This window comes from Halictus rubicundus, chromosome 18, assembly GCF_050948215.1.
Source record: "Halictus rubicundus isolate RS-2024b chromosome 18, iyHalRubi1_principal, whole genome shotgun sequence".
In the NCBI taxonomy this organism is placed as follows: Eukaryota; Metazoa; Arthropoda; class Insecta; order Hymenoptera; family Halictidae; genus Halictus; species Halictus rubicundus.
The window spans coordinates 774,147-796,190 of NC_135166.1; the positions used below are offsets into that span (position 1 = coordinate 774,147).

Below are 22,044 nucleotides of genomic sequence, written 5' to 3' on the forward strand. Positions count from 1 at the left end.
GGCCGTTCTGCAGGTTTTACGGCGGCCGAAAGACCGCGAACCGAAATTAATGGTAAAATATTGAAGACTGTCGCGGCTGCTGTTTAATAAGCGTAGATAACACGGAATTTGAAACGGTAAAAGCATTTAAGCGTTCTAAATTCATTCTCCCAACAACACCATGACCATTTTATCCGGGATAATCGAACGGGATTTATCCCGGAATCGAGAGATTTACTGGTAGGTACCCCTCCTATCGACGAGTCGTTTTGATCGATGCTGATTGATCCCCGTTTTTCCATCGAGTTTTGGCTGTTTTTTGTAATTCTCTGTCGCCGATTCGTCAGCGTCCATCTCCTGTCAGGCGAACACGAGGACCCCTTCACGGTTTTTAGCCCCGGCATTTAGAGGGATATGTGGATTATTCGAATCGGCGAGCCTCAATCGGCGCTCGGTTTGATTTATTCGGTCACGCACCGGCACGGCGGCGACGCCACGTTGAGTTTACGGTTCGAGAATCGTTTATCGATTATTCCGCGACGACTGCGGGGTGACTGTGACTGTGACTGGGGGATTTAGAGGGGTCGCGCAGTGATTTTCCCGGTAAGAAGTCCGATAATTCAGTTTCCGTTAGCAGGCTCCTCTTCGGGAGTAAAGTATAGCCGATCTCGTAAATAATTGCAAAAGTCGGGCTGCTGGAGGGACGAAAACACTTCAAACGAGTGTTTCGCGCCCGTGATTTTCCGGCGAGAGGCTTTTCCGGACGGCCTCGTTTGCGAAACTGTTTGCCGGCTGAATTGTTCCGGATTGGCTTCGTTATGTATCCGATCGACTTGCGAACAACTGTACGATCCTAACGATCTATGCCGAAGTAGACAAAAAATCAAGTACACTCTCATCGAACACTGTATAGTCGCAAAAATGTCGGGAAACCTTGAAGGGGTTGGTTCCTGTACGACGATCGCAAAAATAATTTCTGTGGCGCGCAAACCGTGGTAGGAAATGATACGGTGGTTTGCAGCGCCGCGATCGGGTGACATTTTCAATTTTTACTCCCCCATTTTTCCGCGGGGGTGGAAACGGATGCGACAGGGGGTTGAAGAGGATTCGCGAAAGGGTTCGCCGCGTGCCGGAGTTTCGAGTGTAATTTAATTTGAAATGCAGACTGACACACAACGGCGTTTCAGGTTAAACGGATTAAACGAGGACGTGCGACGCGTGCCGAACACCCTTGCAGCTAATTGCGAATCCCTTAATTGCTCCTCGCGAAAAGTGTTCCGCGGCGATCACGATTTTTCTCGGGATTCCTTCCTTCGTTAGGGAAAAATAAGACGAATTCGGTAAAACAAACGCGTCCGCAAAGAACGTCGGCGAGTAACAAATATGTTGGCTTGCAATAATCTAATCGGCCACCGCGTTAAAATAACATTGGGAGGACGCGTATTGTACGATCGAAGCGAGTTAAAGATTAATTGACGGTTTAAAAAATATTCGGGCGCGTTTGCCGATTCACGTTCGACGGCTAATACATTAATAATATATTACCAGCGTCACTGCGATTTTTTCGGGGCTGACAGTTGAAAAATGATCGAAACGGATCGTCTGACTCACCTGTACATGATGTAGCTGCGTAAGCTGATGATGTTGCAGCGGATTTGGCGGAGGCGTGCTCGGCGAGCTGACAACCTGAACGGTTCCGTGCTGCTGCAGGTACGGTTCCAGGAAGACATCGCTCCTGCAACAATAAAATCAAACATTCTGATCAGCGAGACGTCCATCATCCGTATGAAATTGTAATTCGATGCGTTTCGCAGCGACCCACGGTTCGATTCCCACTGGCGCCAGCCTGGACGCAATTATTTCTTCACGGTTTGTCAATTGTTGGAACCTGTTAGGATTATTAAAAGGAGGAAGGAAATCTGTATTTGGTCTTGACACGATCGGTGTTGATTCGACGATCAACTTTGTCCAACTAATTGCGACAACCGCGCGTCTCCCCGACAAGGGAGGCGGCACAGCAAGGGACGAGAAAAACAAACAAATTAATATTTCGTGTCGCGATTAGATAACGGGGCACCGAAGCATCTGGGTTGCGGAATCACGGCGGAAAAGAACGACGTGACAGTCAACGGTACAGGAAATTGCGCTCTTCCTATCGTTATCTGCGAGACCGGATTAGCGTTTTCACTGGAGCGAGTAATGAAGCTCTTGCAAATTGCAACAGTTCTGCTCTTCTAATTTGCGAATTAGCGAACGGTATCGAAAGATTCGATTAAACCGCGTTTCATCCGGAATTAGCCGAAGTGAGAAATATGAATCCATTAAAACAACCACCTTCGGCGCCATTTACTTACCGTCTAATCTATATGCACACGACATAATTACCGGTTACGAACCGAGATATTACCGCTCGGAGCATGAAATTATACGAAATAGATTCGAAAGAGGTCTTTAAGTGTATACCATTAACTGCGCCAATAAATAATCCTCCACTGTGTTTCAACCCCTCGCGCTCTGCACGGCGTCGAATCTGGTTCGTCGTAAATCTATAAAATTATATTTAATAAATACGAATATTATTCGCTCCTTTTAAGTCGCAATAAAGTATTATTTTCTGCCTATCAAATATTCAACGATCGAGAGATAATTGCACGCTTCCAAGCAACTTCGAGTTCCTTTTCGCACTGGAAAATTATCGATGATGATACAGCTTGACGTGCATTTCTTTTAGAGCTCGACAAGGGTTGCGGAAGGACCAACGATTAGTTTCCAAGGACTTAAAAATTCATTTTAATTCCAACAAAATGTGCTAAATTACGTAACTTGCTTCGTACCTTGTACGCCTTCCGTTTTGCTAGGTTATATGGGTGGTCTGAAAAATTCATTTAGTGTTCTTTTGGGTTCCGGCCGTGCCGGGTCCGCTTTCCTCCGTTTCGTTTCCCACGAACTCGAGCGAGGGAACAGAGGAATCGGTTCGAGGGAGGACTGAGAGGATCCTTCCCGAACAGAAGCCGCAGGAGACTCTTGTTACCCACGCCCGCCTGCGGAAACGGTCTCTCGGCCAGGTAATCGCTTAGGAGAACTGGCAGATAAATCCTGCGCTGCGCGGCGCAGCTTCGGCCACCTTCGCTCCGAAGGGACAATGCGCGCTTTGTAAACGGACGTGCGCGCGGGCGTAATTTCCGTCGAGTTGCTCGGCAGAAGCTGCCCCGAGAGAAGAGCAACTTTTCTAATTGATTTCGCGGATCCTTAGGGAAGACGCCGCTTCTGCGGAACACCGACAATACGACGGAACGTTCCGGAAGTTGTGCCTTTTTGCCAGCGAAATCGAAACAGAAAACTTTACGGTTTCTCGCTGAAAGTAATTGGACAAAATTTGCTTTTCCGAATCGGTGTTTTTCCCGATATTTGCACTCCTCGACCCCTGAACGCTCTTCGCGCCCCCCTAATTAAATCGATAGAGGCCGCGCGCGCGGCGGAAACGGCGGACCACCGAGAACCTCGAGTAGTCAATTAATTCGCGGCGCGAAATTAGTCAATGACGTCCGGCCGCCGAGCGGATATCGCGGCCGGGAAAATCGATACGTCGCGACGTAACAAATCGTCCCTTGATGCGGAGCGGCGCGCTCGCGAGGAAAAAGGACGACAGCAGCCGGTGCCAGCTGTCAATGCACAGCTTCCCCGCGAATGATTTATGCCGCGATTCGACCAAGTCGAGAGCTTTTTAATTGCGACCTAGCCGGGAGGCGATCGTCGGCTGCAATGTCGAGCTTTTCAGCGGCGAGCTCCGAGACACGCGTAACAACTCTTTACACGCTTCCGAACTGTTCCATGAGAGTTATTTTATTCAACTTTTTGAAAATTGGTTCACTTGGAAAGCGAAATAAAAGGTGTATCCAGGCAAAAGCAACGGTAGCATAGTTCCGCCGGGTTAAAAAGTCTTCCGACCCTTTCAGCGGATATCGTGTGCGCGAGCTACGCGTGTCCCTGTTCCAAAATTACCCGGCCGACCCTGGAACAGAACGGTCGAAACTCGACGCATTATCAATTAACGAAACGCATGAAAATTTCACGGAACAACCCCTCGAGCGAGCTGCGGGCGCAACAATGACAAAGAACGTTCAATGAAGAGGCTGCGGTATGGCGAAATTCAAACTTTCCCGGAGTTTCTAAAGCGACCAGAACTCGACGGAAACCTCATCAACCCCTGCAGGCGAAACGTTCGTTGACGATGCCGAGGGCGTCGCGACACAAACGCAGCGCGAGGCTGCCGGACAGGGCCGTCCAACTGTCAAACGCAGAGGACAATAGTGTGCAGGACGTGTACGGGCACCGACGACTTTGCATACGTCAACACACGGCACCGCCCTTCTCTGCTGCTGCTGCTGCTGTTGCTGCTACCCCATACGATACTCGCCGGCAGATTGCGACAAACTTTCCTCGGAATAATACCGTTCGAAACTACGACCGCTTGCTGGTAAATGGAACGCGCAACCGCGCCAATTATTCCGTCGAGTCGACGCAATTAGTTGCGGCACGGTGCGACGCGGTCCAGGGCCGTCGAGATAAATCCGGAATTTCTTTCGGGAAGATACAAACGAAGCTATCTCGTTGATGAGGTATCTCGCTATGCAAGCCACCAGTCAGCGAACGACCGAAAAATTCAATTATAATACAGTAAAAAAGCTTGCAATTCATTTACAGAATTTGTGTTGACTAGGAGTGTCTTCCGCGCTGAGGAGCATCCGGTCGACGATGATAATGAACCGAAAGAGAAATTGGAACGCGATTCCGACTCGTCTCCGGCCGAAAGAGGTCATTAGGCGACTCTTTTCGGCGACGAGACTTTAACGAGATCATTAATTACGGCCACCGTTCCTCGCGGACAGGGCTTCGATTCGGTGTACACGAGCACGGATTGTCGGCATAATTACCGGATACCCCGGCGTCGTTAATTTCGCCTCGTAACAATGTCTCTCTCTCGCACGATCTTTAAGTAAGGCTATCGACCGGCTCGGGTGCGTCCGCGCCGCCCTATTCGTTGTAATTAGGCGAGAATCGCTGGCGTTATCCCATAAAATAGTGTCGACGAACATGTAAATTATTCGTGATAAAAAAAGGTCTGCCGAAGCGCTCCTCTTATCATGCTAACGAGGAAATTCTCGAAACCGGAAATTCAGGAAATTATGAAACGTTGCGCATAGGTTGAATAATTCACGTAGATATAAGTCGGGAACAGCGTGGCGATACTTTAACGTTAGTTAGGCGGTGCGTTGTTACGGAGGCGACAGGTTTTCTTAATATTTATCTACCACAATATTTCCATAATCTATGTGGAAAATATATTCCTGGTAGATTCTCGAAACTAAATGTAAGCATCCCTGGTAAAACGTGCGAGTGTCTGAAAGGGACATCGGTGGTCGTAGAAGAGTTAAGAAGAGCGGAAATGCACTCACCGGTCACGGGAACGTAAATGCCGCCCTTATCGAGCCGAAACGCATAAAACGGGGTGGCGAGAGGAGAGGAGAGGAGAGGGGAGGGGAGGGTCGCGACTCGCGGCGTCAAATTGCCAACGGCCAGCCGAAAATAACAAAGGGCCAGCGAGGCGGAAGTTACGTTCCTGATTCGCCGTCGAGGACGGTGTTCGTCGTCTGCGAGAGATCGGACGGGGGTTGCTATGGCGACTGGAGGTTCTCAACACGTGGTGGTCCGGCGGATGGCTCGTAAGGGTGAAAGAGATTTTTACGTATTAACGAGCGGCCGTTCCGTATCGGCCGTAGGGGTGGATGCGTAAGAAGATGTCGCGATGGGCGCTGGCCAAGGTCTCCGACTGCTATGCTGCAAGTTCGAATCCATGAATCCTCGTCGGATAGCAGTGTCAGCGGACCGGAGGAATTCAGGGGAATACAGCTACCCTCTCTCCGAGCGAATTAGTCACGTGACATCGTGACACAGCACGACAGAGACGAAACGCGTCTCGCCGCCGGAAAATGGCGTCGTGGAAGGGGGAAGGTAGAGTGGGAGATAAGTCTTGATCCGGGGACACGACCTTGGACCGAGCTTCGAGTAGTCCTCTCCTCTCTTCAGCCCGAGTCACTATCCCACCAAGGGGTTTCGATATAAGACGATGGCTTGGGACCGGATTTCGTCGTATTTCGGACGAGGGTACCTACGCGGCTTGACTCAGTAAAATATGATGCTCTCCTCAGTCTCCTCGCAGCGTTCTGGAGTCTTTGGGACACATTTCCTCCGTGTTAAGGAAAAAAGGGGATGCCATGCGAAAATGCGAGCGACGACGACGACGGCCATTTTCTTCTCGAGGAACGCCGGTCTCAAAGGAGCCGTGCAAACGTCTCGAGCAGCGTCGAGCCTCAAAGGAACACAGAGGAGTCGTCGAGGGACTCCCCTCTCTTCTTTCTTTCAGCCTGCTTTCTTTATGAGTTTCCCAGTCTGAAGATGTTAATTCGCTACTGTCTCGCGGGGAGAGCATAATTGTTGCCGGTCTGGCATTATTGGCCCGGACCATTATCCGCGGGGCTCGCAGCTACTCCCTGAACTTGAAATTCTTCACCGGGAAACTTTCGCGGCGGCTTCTTTTCGTTTGTTTCGAACTAACTGGCAAATTTGTTCTTTGCTTCCTTTTTTTTTACGCTTCGCCCTTTGTGGAAGGGAGAGCTCGTTAATTGGATCCGACTGCTCCGCGTTGTTTTCACCTGGGATTTTCGAGATTTCGCGTTGTCGGAAGTTTTCAGGATCTCGTGGACAGCGGCGTTGCAGTCCATTAAAACCTTCATTCGTCACAGTCGCATTTAAATTACTCGAGTGTTTATCATAGTGCTGGTGATATTGAAAATAAAGTCCTAAAGTTCAGATTTTTATTGTCTTCTTACAACGCGTAACGCGTCTCTTGCGGAGAAATTACGTTCGAAAGTTGCAATCGAATGTTGTTCTTTTATCATGCTGAATTGTCGTGCAAAACGTAATTTCGAGCGTTCGGGCGAGACTATTACGATTTCATTCATAGATTTAATTCCCCTTGACGCCGCTATTGAATCGCAGCCAGTGGGGGCTTGTATTCTCGTGACACCTTGAACCGTAGCCAAAGGGAGCGGCGAGAGACAATAACGCTTAAAGAAACGCGTTTCCCAATTCCATTCGCGTTTAACCTTTATGCACCGTTCGGCTAATCGTTGCGTTAATATCTCCCGAGTTCTATCGAAATTTCCGTCCAATTGAAAGTAGAAAATTCGAATTTCTGTATCTGAGCAGACCTTAATAAAAGCGAGTTATACTACGGAACAAATTCTTGCAATTTCAATAATCGTGAAATCAGAGATTCGAAACCGGTCGTTCGATTGCTGGCGGTAGAATTACGCAGAGTTAATGTCATTAGAATTATTTTTAAAAGCGAGGGGCAGTCTCGAGCGAGTTATCAAGAAAGCGTTAAGTAATTTCTGCACGCGAGGGTTGAAGCGACTTAATTAATCAGAGGGGTGAAACATGCACGAGGGATGCATCTCGAGCGAGCTTCCTTCGAGTTCCTCTGAGAAGACGCCTGCCGCCAAGTTCAAAGAAATTCTCCGGATGAAAAAGGCTCCCCTCTTTCTTTGCGCCCCTTCGCGCGAAAACGGGGGATGATTCGCGACGACGGAGACAACCTCGACGCTCGCAGAAAATTAGCGTGGAGGCTCGCTGTTGTTTGACCGAGTTCGAGCAAATATTTGCAGGAAATAATTTACCCGAAGTAATTCCACCCCAATTTGTCCACCGGTAAACGTTTTCGAGTTCTACGTACACACGCGTTATTTCCGCGAATCTTCTCTCTAAGTCTCTTTTTTCCAGTCTCACGAACATTTTCAATTCGGTTCTGGTTATCCAAAACTTTCCTCTCTTTTATCATCTCGTGAAATCGGACGCGCTCAGCATTTCGATGAAAGACTGTCGTCGTCCGTTCGTGCATTTTCGATGGAAATGAAAAATCCAAGCGAGGCCCTCTTCCGAGCAAACGATCAAAGCGATCAGACGCAGACGTTGAAACGTTCACGAGCAGCAGAACTCGCGGCGCTCGTAAAAGGAAACACACCGAGGCTCCCGGGATCCTCGTTCAATGAACGCCTTTTTCCGCGTGGTTCTGCGCAAACGTATTTCACCCGGTATGGGACCATCTTCGCGGACCGTTTTCCCCTTTACACCGACCTCTAACCCTTTAACTGCCGCCCATTCGCCCTCCACTCCTCGGGAACGACACATTCGGAAGCCATCGTTTAGGAGACTCCAGCATTAACTTGAGATCAAGGAATGCGTGTGTCACTATTTTCACTTGTGCATAACATTCATTTGTTATTCGTAAAACCGTGGATTTCCATAGAGATTCAACGATGCAAACGAACGAAAAATACATCGGTGAAAAGCAGTGTAATTTTCCGCGTAAATGCGACTCCGAGCGAACCGTCAGGAACAATGGAAAAGGAAAAGTTTTTTCCGCGAACGTCCTAGAGCCGATTCTATGCATTTTCAGCGGAAACGAGTTAGCCAATCCCAACGATGTTTCTCGTGAACCATGAAATCGTTCCTTTTTCATCGCGGGAGAAAATCCACCGCTGGCAGGCACACGCTGTTCGTGTACATATTTTTCCGGTCAGCGATCATCGTAATCGACGACTTTTCTAATTCTCCTTTCCTCTCGCGACGAGAGCGCGAAGAAGCCACCTCTCGTGACTCGGCGCAATCACCTCGAAGGCTTCGTGTGCTTTTCCTGACGACCGTCTGTCGTTCGAAAGTCTGCGCACACGTCGAGGTCAATGGTTTCCGATTGAACGCCACTTGACCGAGCAAATGTCGTTTCGTTAAATTCGTAACAGTTCCGAACAAACGAGCTCGCAAATTCTCCGTAACTATCGTTGCATATAAAGTTCTTCAACAAGTCTTCATCCTCGTATAAATAATGTTCCCGTTTCGCTCGGACCGTTCCGCGCGTCGTTCTGGCAAATAAAGATGAATTATCATGGCCATTAAGCGATCGCGTCTCGATGGAGACGAAAACATTTGAAAAGTCTGCTTCATCGTCTTAAGCAAATTCCCCCCATAACAATTCCCATCGGTTCAGCTTACGTTCATCTACCGGATTACGGTCAACACGGTATCTCCGGAGGGTCATGCCCGCGGACGACGACCGTATCCTCCTCGACGAAAGAACGAAAATAACCATAATCCTCGGTATGGTTCGCGAGAACTTGATTCGCCCGTGTGCCGCGTGTGCGGACAGAGACGCAGAAACAAGAAAGTTTCGATTAGTTCAACTTCCTAACCGAGTTATCAACGTTCTGGAAATCACGTGGCTCCTCGGTGGAGATTAAATCGGCCGGAAGCCGTGTCCTCCTTCGGAGGAGCAGAACCGGATATTGGCGGAAGCCGTCCGACGACCTTCGCCAACAGAATTAATTCCCTTCGACGCGAGAACTTTCCTCGTTCGAAATATCTTTCCTCGGAAAAATCTCTGCGCCGGCTCCACTCGTCCCAATTACTCTAACTTGTTATTCGAAATTTAAATCGATTCTCAAACTCTTTCTTTCGGGTACAAACGTTTTCTATTTTTCGTTCCAGAGGCGATTCTTCAGCGTGGAATCTGGGTTATATTATTCTTAAAAAAACCGGACAAACGTTGGTTCCCGCTCCGACGTCCGAAAATAGCATCCCATTCGTCATCTCTTCAGCCTCGTGACGGAGAAAGATCCTACCTAATTTTTCCTCGGAGCCAAACAAGTTTTAGTGCGCGCAGTTTCTCCCGAGGAAAAAGCTTCGCGAGTCCGCGGGCAGCGTTAAGAAAATCACTTTTACCCGAGCGTGTTTTCCAGACGGGGAAGGAATCATGCCAAGAATTCCGAAGAAGATCGAGGACGCTCGGGAGAGACACCGGAAACGGATATGAAGTGTATTTCAAAAAATTGGCTGGTATCGAGCAAGCTAAACTCGAGCACTTTCCTGCATTAAGAGTAATAGGATGCTTCCGACAAAGAAAATGCAGAGCAGAGGACGAGGAAATGATTCCTCGAAGAAAATGGTCCAGCTCGGCAAAATTTTTCGACGAAGCTATGATTTGGCAGGAAAGAAATTCGAAAATCGAGAGACGTGAAAAACTCGGGTCACTCTTTGTTTGAGAACCGAGCATAATATAATCATTAGGAGAACCACGTAGAAGAAGAGAGGAAAGCGGAGACGACGGTGTTTAGACGCGAAAGTGGTCGGCCGGGTGTGTTCCTGGCAGGTAAACGGAAGAAGATCAGGAAGGAAGGTGAAAGAGGACGGAGGGAGGAAGGGAAAAGGTTCCTCCGAAGGCAGCCAAAGTACGACTCCCGTACACAAGTCCTCTCCGGTTTCCCAGCGAGCGAAACCGAAGCCGAAGAGCGACTCTTGGGTTACACGATGGGAGCAGCAAAGTGGGCTTAAGTTACCCGATGTAACACGCGACAGTTTACTAAGAGCACCTACACGCTCTGTTTCGTCGACTGTACGCTGACGTCACCCGTTAGACCGTGTATTGTCCGCCTACGAATCTCGGTGTCGGGGTGGTCCACGGGGTGTGGCCAAACAATGGGAAGCACGGCCATTCATAAATACTTTATTAGTTTTTACGCCGAATCTCTGCCTTGACGATTCAATGGCGAGCCGTCTAACTGCAACGCGTTTCGCAAATGCCCGTCTTCGCGCATCATTCAAGTTCACGTCTGAATCCAACACAAATGTTAAATAATAAAATTTAAATAAAATTTCCATCTTCGGTCGGTTCGTCCCTTAAGTTTGCCATTAACCGAGCAGAGTATGTATCCCTCGTTTCAGTGATGAAAAATGAAGTTAGAGCTTGTCCTTCGTCCGGGGAATATCGTGGACGTTGATAGGGATTAAGGGTCTTGAAATTTAATCTTTTTCAAAATTCATAACTGCGATCCAACCCTTGCCCGCGTCCCTTAAAGTCAAGATCCTCGGTCCCTTCCGCTTCCATCTCGCCAAGTATTCGAAAGTCTAACTCTAATTTCAGATTAATCAATCCCTATTAAACGCGGGCCTTAATTAATCTCAACGGAGAGCTGACAGGGAGAGGATTCGACCGATCTATATTAATTTCCTTCTCCCCGCGGATTTCGTGGGAAAAATGAAAGAAGAAACGACTGTTTAATAAAGTTCGAGTGCGCCGAGCGATATTTCACTCACGAAATTGGCTGGTCGAAACGCGACAAGCAAATACAGTAATTAAAGGGTACATAATTGCGGAACCCCGGAATGGTCGGTGATCAAAGGTGGATCGTTCGCCCTTTTCTGTCCCTCTGACGTCAGTGCGTATATTGGGCTTCCGTGTAAAACATTCCACAGTGAATCCGCGCGAGGGTTCGCGGAAATTGCCGCTACGGCGCAGTTTCCTGCCTGTCGGCTCGAATTTAATCGCGGCGAATCAATGTTTTAAAAACCTCCAATCAAACCGATCCTATACCCAGAAAATAACAGGTATCCGGCTAATCGATCTGTCGCGTAATCACTCAAACTTTGTAGGCTTCTTCAAGGTCGCCTCGAGGTAGAGCGAACAACAGATATTTTTCGAGATATTTTTCCTGGGAAAGTTTGAAGCCAGGGGTCGGAAAAGGCTTTAAAAATCAACAATTTCCGATCGATCCAAGAAACTCGATTGTCGAGGACGGAACGACGTCTTGTGTGTCTGTCGTCGTGAAATCGAGAATCCGATTTCTGTCCAGAAATAGTTTGCCGAGGGGGTGGACGGACTAGAGGGCGACGGATGCATCCCCGTCATTATCCTCTTTCCCGTCGCGTCGCGTCGCGTCGCCGAGAAACAGCCTCGACGCGACCGGATAAAGGCTCGTGATCGATTGGAAATGAGCTCCGGCCAGCTCGGTTCTGTTTTCACGACCGTGTCGTCTATTTGTCGCCGATCTGGTTCGTCGGCTTTATTCTCTCCCTCTCTCTGTCTCTCCTGACGGCCGCAGGACAACGAGAAATTCATTTTTCCTCTTTCGCCGACGTCGCGCCAGTCTGGATGGCATTTTACTTACTTCTCTTTCGTTCGCGAGACAGGCTTCCGGTGCTTTCCGTCGATCGATCTTGTCGAACGGAATCCCGTCTATCACCGATTCACGTTAAAAGCTTGCAAGCTCGAGCTGGGGATTCTCGTGTAACCGATTCGAAATATCGAACACTTTTTCTTTAATAAATCCAAGGTACATCGCTTCGACAACACATTCCCGAGGTCTGAAACTTTTAATTATAAAGAATGGAGATCTCACAGCTTGTTAATATTAGCTACTTTACACACACCGTTTTGAGCGACTCGCCTTGAAGAGTCGTTCATGGCTAGTTCCAGTTCGAAGCACAAAGTGACGGAGAAAGACGGTTCTCGGATCTACACATGCAGCTCTAATTGTCTCGCTGATCGATAGGGGATTCATCTTACGAGTTGTCTGCGGCTTGACACGATCCGCAAGGTCCCGATCCGCAGTTCTGGTAAACAATCCCTCGAAATTGACCCCCCGGTCAGCCTGTTCGTCGCAATGATAGGACCCGCCATAGGGCTCGCGTCGAAATTAATCGACTCGAGGAGAGTTCGTGCCGACGTACAAACGTCGCTTTGTATTTTGCCCGTTATCAAAGCGACCCGTAATACCACGGCCGGTCGTCTTTGACGACGTCAGCCAGGACTTTGCCCTGGGATCCGACGGATTCCGCGATGTTTCAAAGGACTCCAGTCGATATTCATCGCGGAAGAAGGGTATATCTTGCGTCTCCCAGGAGATTTCGCAGAAACTCCATTTCCAGGGTGGAAATGGGCTCTCCCTCGTCCCCCTGGTCTAAGAATCCTTCGATTTTCGGGTTTGCATTGATATTATTATCCTGGCCGCTGCGAAAATCCCACGACGTTCCCGAATCCGCAGCGGAAAATAACTTTATTTGCGCAGGGGTCACATTGATATCTCTTTTTTTGCTGAATTTTTATAAATGCTCAAGTTAATACAGCTTTTTATATCTCAGTTACCCTTTTTACTGTTTTTAATGTTAGATTTACTCCATTTTTATTGGGCTTGCAGGGTTGCCGGGAATCGACGAATGAGAACCACCGAGTCAGACGGCAGCCGCTCGATTTTCGTCCCGAGATGACTCTTCCCGAAGCATTTCCCGACGGCCGGCAGTGTCACAGTTTCCCAGCGATTATCGGAGCGTGGAAAATGAAAGGGAAAGTAGGCTTGCGCGATCGCCGCCGCCGCCGCAGGATTAAACGGTCCTCCCGGGCCGGTGTCTCGTAACATTAGACCGAAAGTGGCGTATCGTGTTTCGCGCGGTTTCCTCGATTTACTCGCGAGACGGGGCCGAGAGAGGCTTTCTGCCTCGACACGCCTCGCTGCTACGGCAAACCGTGCTCTTCCTCAAAGTCCTCTCGCGGGGTCCTTTCCTTGGACGTCCGGTCGAAACCCAACGAAACCCACCTCTCAGATCAGTTTAATCGACCCATTACCTGGAGAAATCGGGCAGCGAAATAAACCGTTCTCTCCCGTTTCGGAAAACTCTTACGGAAAGAAATACTACCCTCGGTATCGGTATTGATCTCTTCAGGGACTCTCACGAATTTTCGCTAAATTTTTCGCTGCACCAGACTTCAGACAATCGCGCATCCTGCGATTGCGTAAAATTCGCAGTTTATAATACAATATAGATTGCAGAGCTCTCCCGTCGAGAATTCTTTTCGCACAATTACGCAAGAGTCCTTGGGTAGCCTAACAATCATGCTTCGCAATGTTCTCTCACGAGTTCGTGCCTCGGAGCAATCAACGGCTCGATGCCGGGCCGCGTTGATTCGACGAATCATTCGGATCTTTTTCCGTTTACTCATCGACGAAAGTTGCCGGGAACGCGACAACAATCGACCACCGCGGTGGTATCGTTCGACCAAGGATGCTTCCTTCTCGTCTGTCGATTTTCCCACAGCGAGAAAAGAGTGCGCGCACACGTGCGTCCGCGTGTTCACGCGTCGCGCACGGGGAGCCACTCGAGAGTCGCATTAGGGTGAACACCGCTGGTCGATGTCAACTCGACGGGGTCGTAAGTGGCATTAACACGACCCTTTTCTAGACCCCCTCCCCCCTCGCCACGGTGCCCCCTGATTTCATCGAGTACCGTTCATTGTTACGCGCACCGCACCCGATTCTTCTATTCCTCGGGAACATAATCAATCCTCGGTACCGACGGTACATTAATCCGTCGTCGAACATTGGGGGGGGGGGGGGGGGGGTGCTTGCGCCGAAAAGTCGGATTTTCAAAAATATATTTTACCCAACTTGTCAAACTTTGTACAGTTGCAGAAAATATTCGATCAAAATCCGTGAATAATAATCGGACGTTTTCAGCGAAGAATGAAAAATAAAGTTGAAAACGTTCCGATTTTTGTGGTATCATTGTTTGAAGTTTGATAGCACAGGTTGATTATTCCTGGCTTCCCGTGAAGCGATTAAAACCGGCCGGGCTTCTGGGTAACGCGTTTAGTCGGAAGTGCAAACACACACAAGCGTCCAGAGTCCCATCGCGGTTCAATGAATCATACAACGTGATATATCTACATACACAGCTGGTTGGACGGAAAATGCGACGCCACGAGGTCGATGCTCATCCTTCGTCACTAAATTTCCGGTGCTGGTGAAATTATCAATGTTTCAACTGCGATAATATCCAAAATATCCAAATAAAATGCATTCGGACAAAATATAGCGGGTGTCTTCAGTGCCCAGTGGCAGTATCATCCAAAGATAGGCTAAACTTTGCCTCAGGAAACCGGAAATTTTTAACTTTTTAAAATGTAATCCCGTAGATCCTGACGAGAAAATTCCAAAAATCCAAGTTTCAATCCTAGGAATTATCAAGAAACCGGATCCATTATTTTCGGAAAGAGTCTTTAAAAATTTGTGAAGGACGGGGACCAAAGGGACACTGATCCGATCGATTGGCAGCGCGAACCTAACTTTTACCTCGGACAAAGTCCAGAAAATACCGATAATCCCTTTCGGGAAGCTTCTGTCCGCGCCGAAATCGTTCCCCTCGAGAAACGACGCGCGCAAAAGCGCGAATGCAAATACGAACGGCGTCCCTGTGTCAAAGGGCTCCGGCGGCGGCATAGCGAAGGAGCAGAGGGCCGTAAGTGGAATTTAAGCGAGCCCTTTCGTGTGCCATTCCAGGCCTCGTCTTTGATAGCGAGGGGCACAGGGGGCCAGAGGAGAGTGCGCGGCCACGCGAGCTTTCGGTCTCGTTACCGTTTTTCCGCGTTTTACGCGCCTCTCCGGCCGGAAAAAATATCTTTCGCGCAACAGAAAGAGCAAACGGAACCATCCGATCGTGTTCGAGCACCGGCGTTGAATTAATTAATTCCATCGCCCTTCTTTCTGTCTGTCTGTCTGCCTGTGAGAGCAGGCGGCCGATCCCTCGGGAACAGGGGGTTGCTTTTCAACCTTCGGCGGAACAGTTTCGGGAACATCTGCGAGGAGAACTCTCGCATCGTCGGGCATGTGTTTAACAGATTCGGACTCGCTTTCTCCGGTGCGAGATGCTTTGTTCCTGCAGATTGGTGAACACGTGGAACCTGATTACCCATAGGGGACCTCTGGCTGTCCTTCGACGTTTTCTTCGACCTTTAAACATCTCGACGGGGAACTCTTTTTCGTCGCTCGACACGGTGGAGATTTATTGCCCTTTTCTTTCCGCTTCCTGGAGATCCTGCCGAGGTTCTCTTCTGCTTCAAGGTTTTTCCGAAATGGTCTCAGCGGAGCCCGTTTTACAAAGCTCCTTGCACACGGGAAGAGCTACTATCTAAAACAACTCGGTATCATATCGAAAAACGCCCCAATGAGTTATGTAGCATTTTGAGGGATGCATTTACGTTTTCATGAAGGAGACCTTGAGTGTTTCTCGCTTCCTCGGTGCACGCGACGAATCGATCGGAACGGTAAACCAGTGAAGAAGCTCGACGAATGAACTGTCACCGCGGGGAAATCGATTTGAATCAGCGGTTAATATGAAATATGATAGCAAAGTGGCCGACCGCGCGAGAAGCCCTTCGGTTTATTCTTACATAAGCCTCTTAGCCGTAATCCGCTTGGGCCTCTGCGAATAGACCCGAGACGAGATTCATTATTTCCTTTTTCCTCTTTTTTTTCGGACGGGGACTAGCGTTCCGTTCGAGGGTCGTGGCCTCGATGTAATACGGCTCTCCTCGAGTAGATCCCAATTAGGCGGTGCTCCTCTTCACGGAGGAATAAAATTCGAGAAAATTTTCCAGCGATCCATTTTTGCTATCAGCGAACCAACTCTGCTCTTTTGGAAGCCGAATTTCAGTTTTCCGAATTTATAGGAAAAACTGAAAGGGTTGTTTAAAAGAATCATTTTGGAAGGACTCGATTCGATAATTTTGCTGCAAATTCAACAACATTCCAAAGCGAAATTCTACGATGAAACTTCCCAGCCGAACATTACATTAACACGTCTACAAAGGGAACGAGAACACAAAGCAAAATACGCACACACGTCTACGCTGTAGCATACACGGGGGGAGGGAGGCACAAAGACATTTCCGCTACGAAAATTAAAACAAAGTCCAGGCGGCGTTCAGCTTCATCGAGAATCCTACGGATAACAAAAAGCGGTAGAACGTTGTTAAACGAAAAAATTCGCGATGCGTGCCGCGCTGGAACGGACTGCTGCTCGTCGTCGTCGTCGCGAGAGAATTTCCATTTCCGGCGTTCGCCACCGGTCCACGCCGGTTGCCGGCGGCGGGATCAATAAATGCAGGTGCCGAGAATGGCAAGTGCAACGAGCGCGATCCGGAGTGCAACTCGCGCGGACATATCGATTAATAATTAACAAGCCGTTTCGTGGCTCGCGATCGGTTCGTAATTTCCTTAACAACGTACGCACACGTACGTGCCAGGAGCCGCGCCAGTAAATTGATTATTTTCCGATCACTTTCCGAATTGTTTATCCCTTAACACTAAACCTACCAGCAAGCATTAAATTAAATAACACATTTCGTGCAAGACACAGAAAATTCTGCGTCCATATTAAAATATATGCAAGGTACAAATGTCTGTGATTATATGTACATATTTAATAAACTACGTTCAACATCGTAGTCTGTGATTCGATGTTGCGTAGCAAGCGATTAAACGTTTCTGGAATAAATTAGTAATCACGATTACACGTTTGGAATCAGTAATCTGTAATGTGCAAATTTGTTTAAAACTGTCCGGTGTATCGTTGCAACTACCGCATGCAGGTGTGTTCACGCCATCAGTGTGCAGCGTTAGGCTTCCAAACGGTGAGTATGTAAAAAGTTTACCTTTTGACGCCGATCTCCGCGTAACGACCCCTCGTTGCTCGAGTGGCCACGCTCCTCCCGCTTCCTGGATTCGTGTACAGCGTCAGTATGTCGCTGTTAATGTTGTTCAAGATCGGCGGCAACATTGTTACCACCGCCAACAAAATCCGCACTATGCAAGATTCACGGACCGATCACACACAAAAAGTTCTATCCCCGTCTTTCTCTGTCTTCGCTGGCGGGATCTTCTCGATCGCGCACGATTTTCAGATCTGTGGAGAATCGCTACGTTGCTGACTTCCGTTTCATCCGACAGCGACTTCCGGAGGAGGGTTTGTCCCGCTCCGAGGATTGGTCGATCGGTCTCGGAGATGGCTCTTTCTTTTCTTACTTCTACGCTTTATTGCTACTCTATACAGATCGAGTCTACTTTTACTTCTATCTACTTCTAGCAGTTACTTCGAGTTGTCTAAATCTGTGCTACTGATGTCGATAAACTGCGGACCTCGAATGTACAAATTTAGCTACCATAGGAAAGAAAACGCTTCGAACGCTCTAGGGACTTTACTCGTTAAATTTCACTAGGACTCAAATCTCTACTTTACACGTCAGGAACGTCGAGGGGGGACTCTCAAGTGTTTTCCCATAGATCATTATCGGCGAGTTACGATGTTTGAGAATCAAACATGACGGACAGTGACTGTAACCGAGGGGGTTGAATTTAAAACCGAACCCCCCAGCTCGAATTGAGCTCGCTGGAGAGTCTTTGTTTGCCCCCTTCATTGTCGAGCTTTTCTGACAGAGTTCATTATTAATGATTCATGAAAAGGCAAGGGGAAAATCGGTGGTCGCTGTGCGCTTGGTTCGGATGTTGAGTGTCTCTAGCGATCTTTCGTTTCTATTCACTTCGATTCATCGATGTAAAACGTACCCCCAACTATTTTCGCGGTGGTCAAAATAAATAAGGAAAGTAGTTTCTTCTTTGAAAGAAATTTCTTCTCCGGTCTAGACTGCGAGCAAGGTTCGAGGTTCGCGATTTCACCATTGTCTAGCGCACGGGTAACGATAAGATCGCCGGTTATCCGTGCTCCCGGCGACGTTTTGTCCCCCGTCGAAACGACGGGACGGGGACGACGCAAGTCGCCGCGATTGAAAATCGCGAGGCGCGCGCGCGTGATCGCGTGATAAATAAAGGCCGGCGAGGGGTAGGCGTTTCAGCCTTTTAACTGCTGCGGTTTACGGTGATTCGACCGCGGAACAACGTGTCACGTACACGGCTTAATTGCGATCGATCGGCGCGGACCGCGTGCTAGTTACGCGCTCCCCGGAGCCGGCATTAATATTAAATACGACATTCGACGTGTCCTGTCGATCACGATCGAGAGGAAACGGCGGATTTGTCGATTCGAGGGCTAAAACCGTGTAACCCGTCGGCTGCTGGCAAACACTCAACGATGCAAATGAGGTTTCGGGTACGAGCACCGTGTCAGATGATTCTGCGGAATTACCGGACGCTTCCTCTAGGTTTCGGTATCCTATCGATTACTGTCGGCTGTGACGAACGTCTTTGCTACCAGAATTGCGCACAATTGCTTCGCCAATTACAACTTTCGCAACACGAAAATCTTGTGATTCCGTAATCATAAAGTATTCAGAAGAACTCATTGACAGACTGTGAACCTTTACGGCCTGATAGTCCGCAGAAATTTTCGAAAGTGCATGAAGTGCAGTGCTGCTAATTGAATTCTAATATAGTTTCGCGTTACGTTTCCCATTCACGACGAAAATGAAATGCTATTGCGATTTTTCATGGTTTAGAAAAACGCGAGGAGTTTGTGTCGTATCGTGAAAACACTGTAATAGGTTAGCTGCAACGTTGATCGTCAATGGCTGACTCACGACTTGTCAATGGCGCCGCAGGGGTCATCGATATATGGTAGCCATAACCCGTAACTTGCAGCCTACAGGTCAGTCACATCGGTTGACTTAATTGATCGACAGAGTTTGTAAACTAATACTATTATCGATCAAACGAAAGTATTTGTAGTCGGCTACGTAATAGTCTCTCGTTTCCGAATCTATCAAGAAATAAACAATTTCTCGGAGTAACCTGAAAGTAATCGAATAAAGTAAAGTGAACAGAGAAGGACAAACAACACTTCAACTTTGCAGAGGCACGAGAATTGCATTGGAAGCACTGTAAAATAAAAGGACTAAAAACAGAATACAATACAAAACAGAAATAAGCATACCATAACGAGAAAACTGAAAAAATTGTGGATCTTTATGGAAAATAAAAATTGTCTGCATTACAAGAAAAGTTCCTACTAATTAAGTGGGGAATACACTTTTATTTAACCTCTGTTTCCCGCGACTGACTCGGACAATTATTTCCGTTGTTTGCTAGCTTTTCTCGTGTTTTTTTCGGAGGACGCGTATGTCAAGATCTCAGTTGTGAATACTAGCGGAAGGACGTCGCTGGTGTTCGCCAACTATCTAACTTCCTCCTCGGATATCTCGGATGCTTCGTGTTCGAGAGCACCTAAAACTGCTCGTTCATGAAGTGGCACGGGGTTCACGGTTTCCTTTCGAATTCCACGACGAGTTCTCATCGTTCGAAATCATTTTGAAGAAGCCGGCGATTAAACGAAATTAGGGAGCCGGTTACGAGAGACACGGTTGGCCAGGCCTCGATCGCGAGAACGACCAACGTCTGGGGATCCACGGCGATCGTATCCACGGTCGAGCCGCATCTACGATCTACGCGCATTAACTGGCACGAATGCTAGATCCTCGTACAATAAACCGACCATAAAATCGTACGGTACGAGCGATCGTTCGGTTTCTCAGTCTCTTCCTCTTTCTCTCCTCTCGGCCTTTTTCTCTCTCATACTCATCCTTCTTATAAGAGGAAGAGATAGAGAGAGAGAGAGAGAGAGAGAGAGAGAGAGAGAGAGAGAGAGAGATCGAGGAGAGGAGAGACAGAGATTACGACGTTGATCTTTATGCACAGGTTCGCAGCGAAGTTATGCAACGGGTGACACGTAACGAGCCTCAGAATGCAGCGTAGGAAAGTAGAGCGCCGAGAGCCGTTTCAAAATCAAAGTCTCGATGGTCCACGGTCGTTCGAGTATCCCCTTTGAGCCTCGAAAATGATACTTTGAAAATTGCAACTTCCGCCCGGAGAACGCTCGCATTCATCCAGGATTTTACGAGTTCTGTGCACGTGTGAATCAACGGAATTTGATAAGTGGATCGCAGATGCTCGCGCTAAGGTTTCGGAAGAGTTTGAAATTCGAGGAATTTCGTGCGGATTTTGCGCACCGAGTTTCTTAAATATAGCAATTTCAGGTTACAAAACTCGGAGAATCCCCGTGCAGAGGTATCGAGAATGTAAACGAGCACAATCGGGTCGCAGCCCGACCAATTACGACGTTGCGCGAAGTAATTGCGGAGCTATGAGAAGTGTAACGCGAACGAATTATTTTCCTTAGAATTTATGTCGATCGTGCGAAGTCGAAATGAAATTTAATTACCAATGTTTAGGAATTCCCGAAAGTAGAGACTTCTAAAACTATCAAGTTTAGTATCGGGAAGCGATTGATAAAATTTTCTGAAAAATCGACCAGCGTTTCGAAAGTTCCGGCCGGTATTGTGCGCAGCCTGGAGCGTGAAGTTCACCCGTTTCGACCAAGTATTATAAAAAGAACAAGGCTCGAAGGTATTCCGAAGGCTATAGTCCATAACATCGATTCGCTCTTTTTTCATTCTTCGTGCGTCGGAACGGTAATTTATCGTTCTTCGGATAAAATTCATTTCTCAAACGCCACGTTTCAGGAAAGACACGCTCGCTGCTCTTCGCAGAAACATTTTTCCCACGTCACGCGCACGCGATAAAAGAATCGCTCTCTCGATCGTCCTAGAATCGCGAGCTGTGCACTCGAATCATCGTGAATCTAGTTCTCCTAATTTTTTGCTGTTGCTCCTCGCACGAATCTGTTCGTTCCTGCTTCTCAACGCCAGTGTGAAACGTAACCGGAAAAATTGCGACTAATTTTAAAATAATTTCCGGTCACAGATTCGTCCGTTTTCGGTTATCGATCGGGACTCGCGACCAGACGACAATGGTAACTAAAAAGAGAAGCGAGACCGAGAAAAGTAATCTGAATTCTGGTGTGCTCCCTCGAGTCACGAGATCTCCCGTCACGTTCGTAATCCATCTCGATCTCGCTGGTCGATCTTCACGGGCGGAAAGTAATTTGCGAGTTATACTGGATCTTTCAGGCGAAGATGAATTGTCGTTCGTGATTCTAATAAAGCGTGACACGGGAAGACGTTCGATCCATTACACGTGAGCCGGGATCAATCGGCGAAAGGTATCTCGGAGAAAGTTCGATTCGCCTCGGTTTCCTTGAATCCTCTAACTCGCTATTTAACACCTGTTCTCTCTCACGAGAGGGAACGGATACATATATATCTCATCGACCAATTTTATAACGAGCCTCACACTAATAATCGTTCATTCGCTTGATATTCTGGTTTCTCGTTTTCGAGAAATCGGACAATCATCATGAGCTAGACCGACATACTAATTCCTCACATCAACGAGCATACGGAGTGAGCAAGTCTTGCGATAAATAAGATCGGCTGAACACAACGTAAACCGCGTATCAAGACGCCGATATTGAATCGATAAGGTGACACATTCT

At 48.0% G+C, this 22,044-nt stretch overlaps 1 protein-coding gene across 6 annotated transcripts in view; it reads right to left on the bottom strand.

Annotated features, from left to right (window-relative positions):
• The window catches only part of Spri (Src homology 2 domain-containing protein sprint), a 99,924-nt gene that overhangs the window by 16,671 nt on the left and 61,209 nt on the right, over positions 1 to 22,044 (bottom strand). For 4 of the 6 annotated variants that reach the window (XM_076803224.1, XM_076803230.1, XM_076803229.1 and 1 more), the window contains one exon: positions 1,591 to 1,714. In XM_076803224.1, coding sequence (XP_076659339.1) covers positions 1,591 to 1,714 — 124 coding nt within the window. Of the gene's footprint in view, positions 1 to 1,590; positions 1,715 to 17,356; positions 17,608 to 22,044 lie in introns of all 6 variants that reach the window. The other 2 variants (XM_076803226.1, XM_076803227.1) reach the window with 1 other exon arrangement.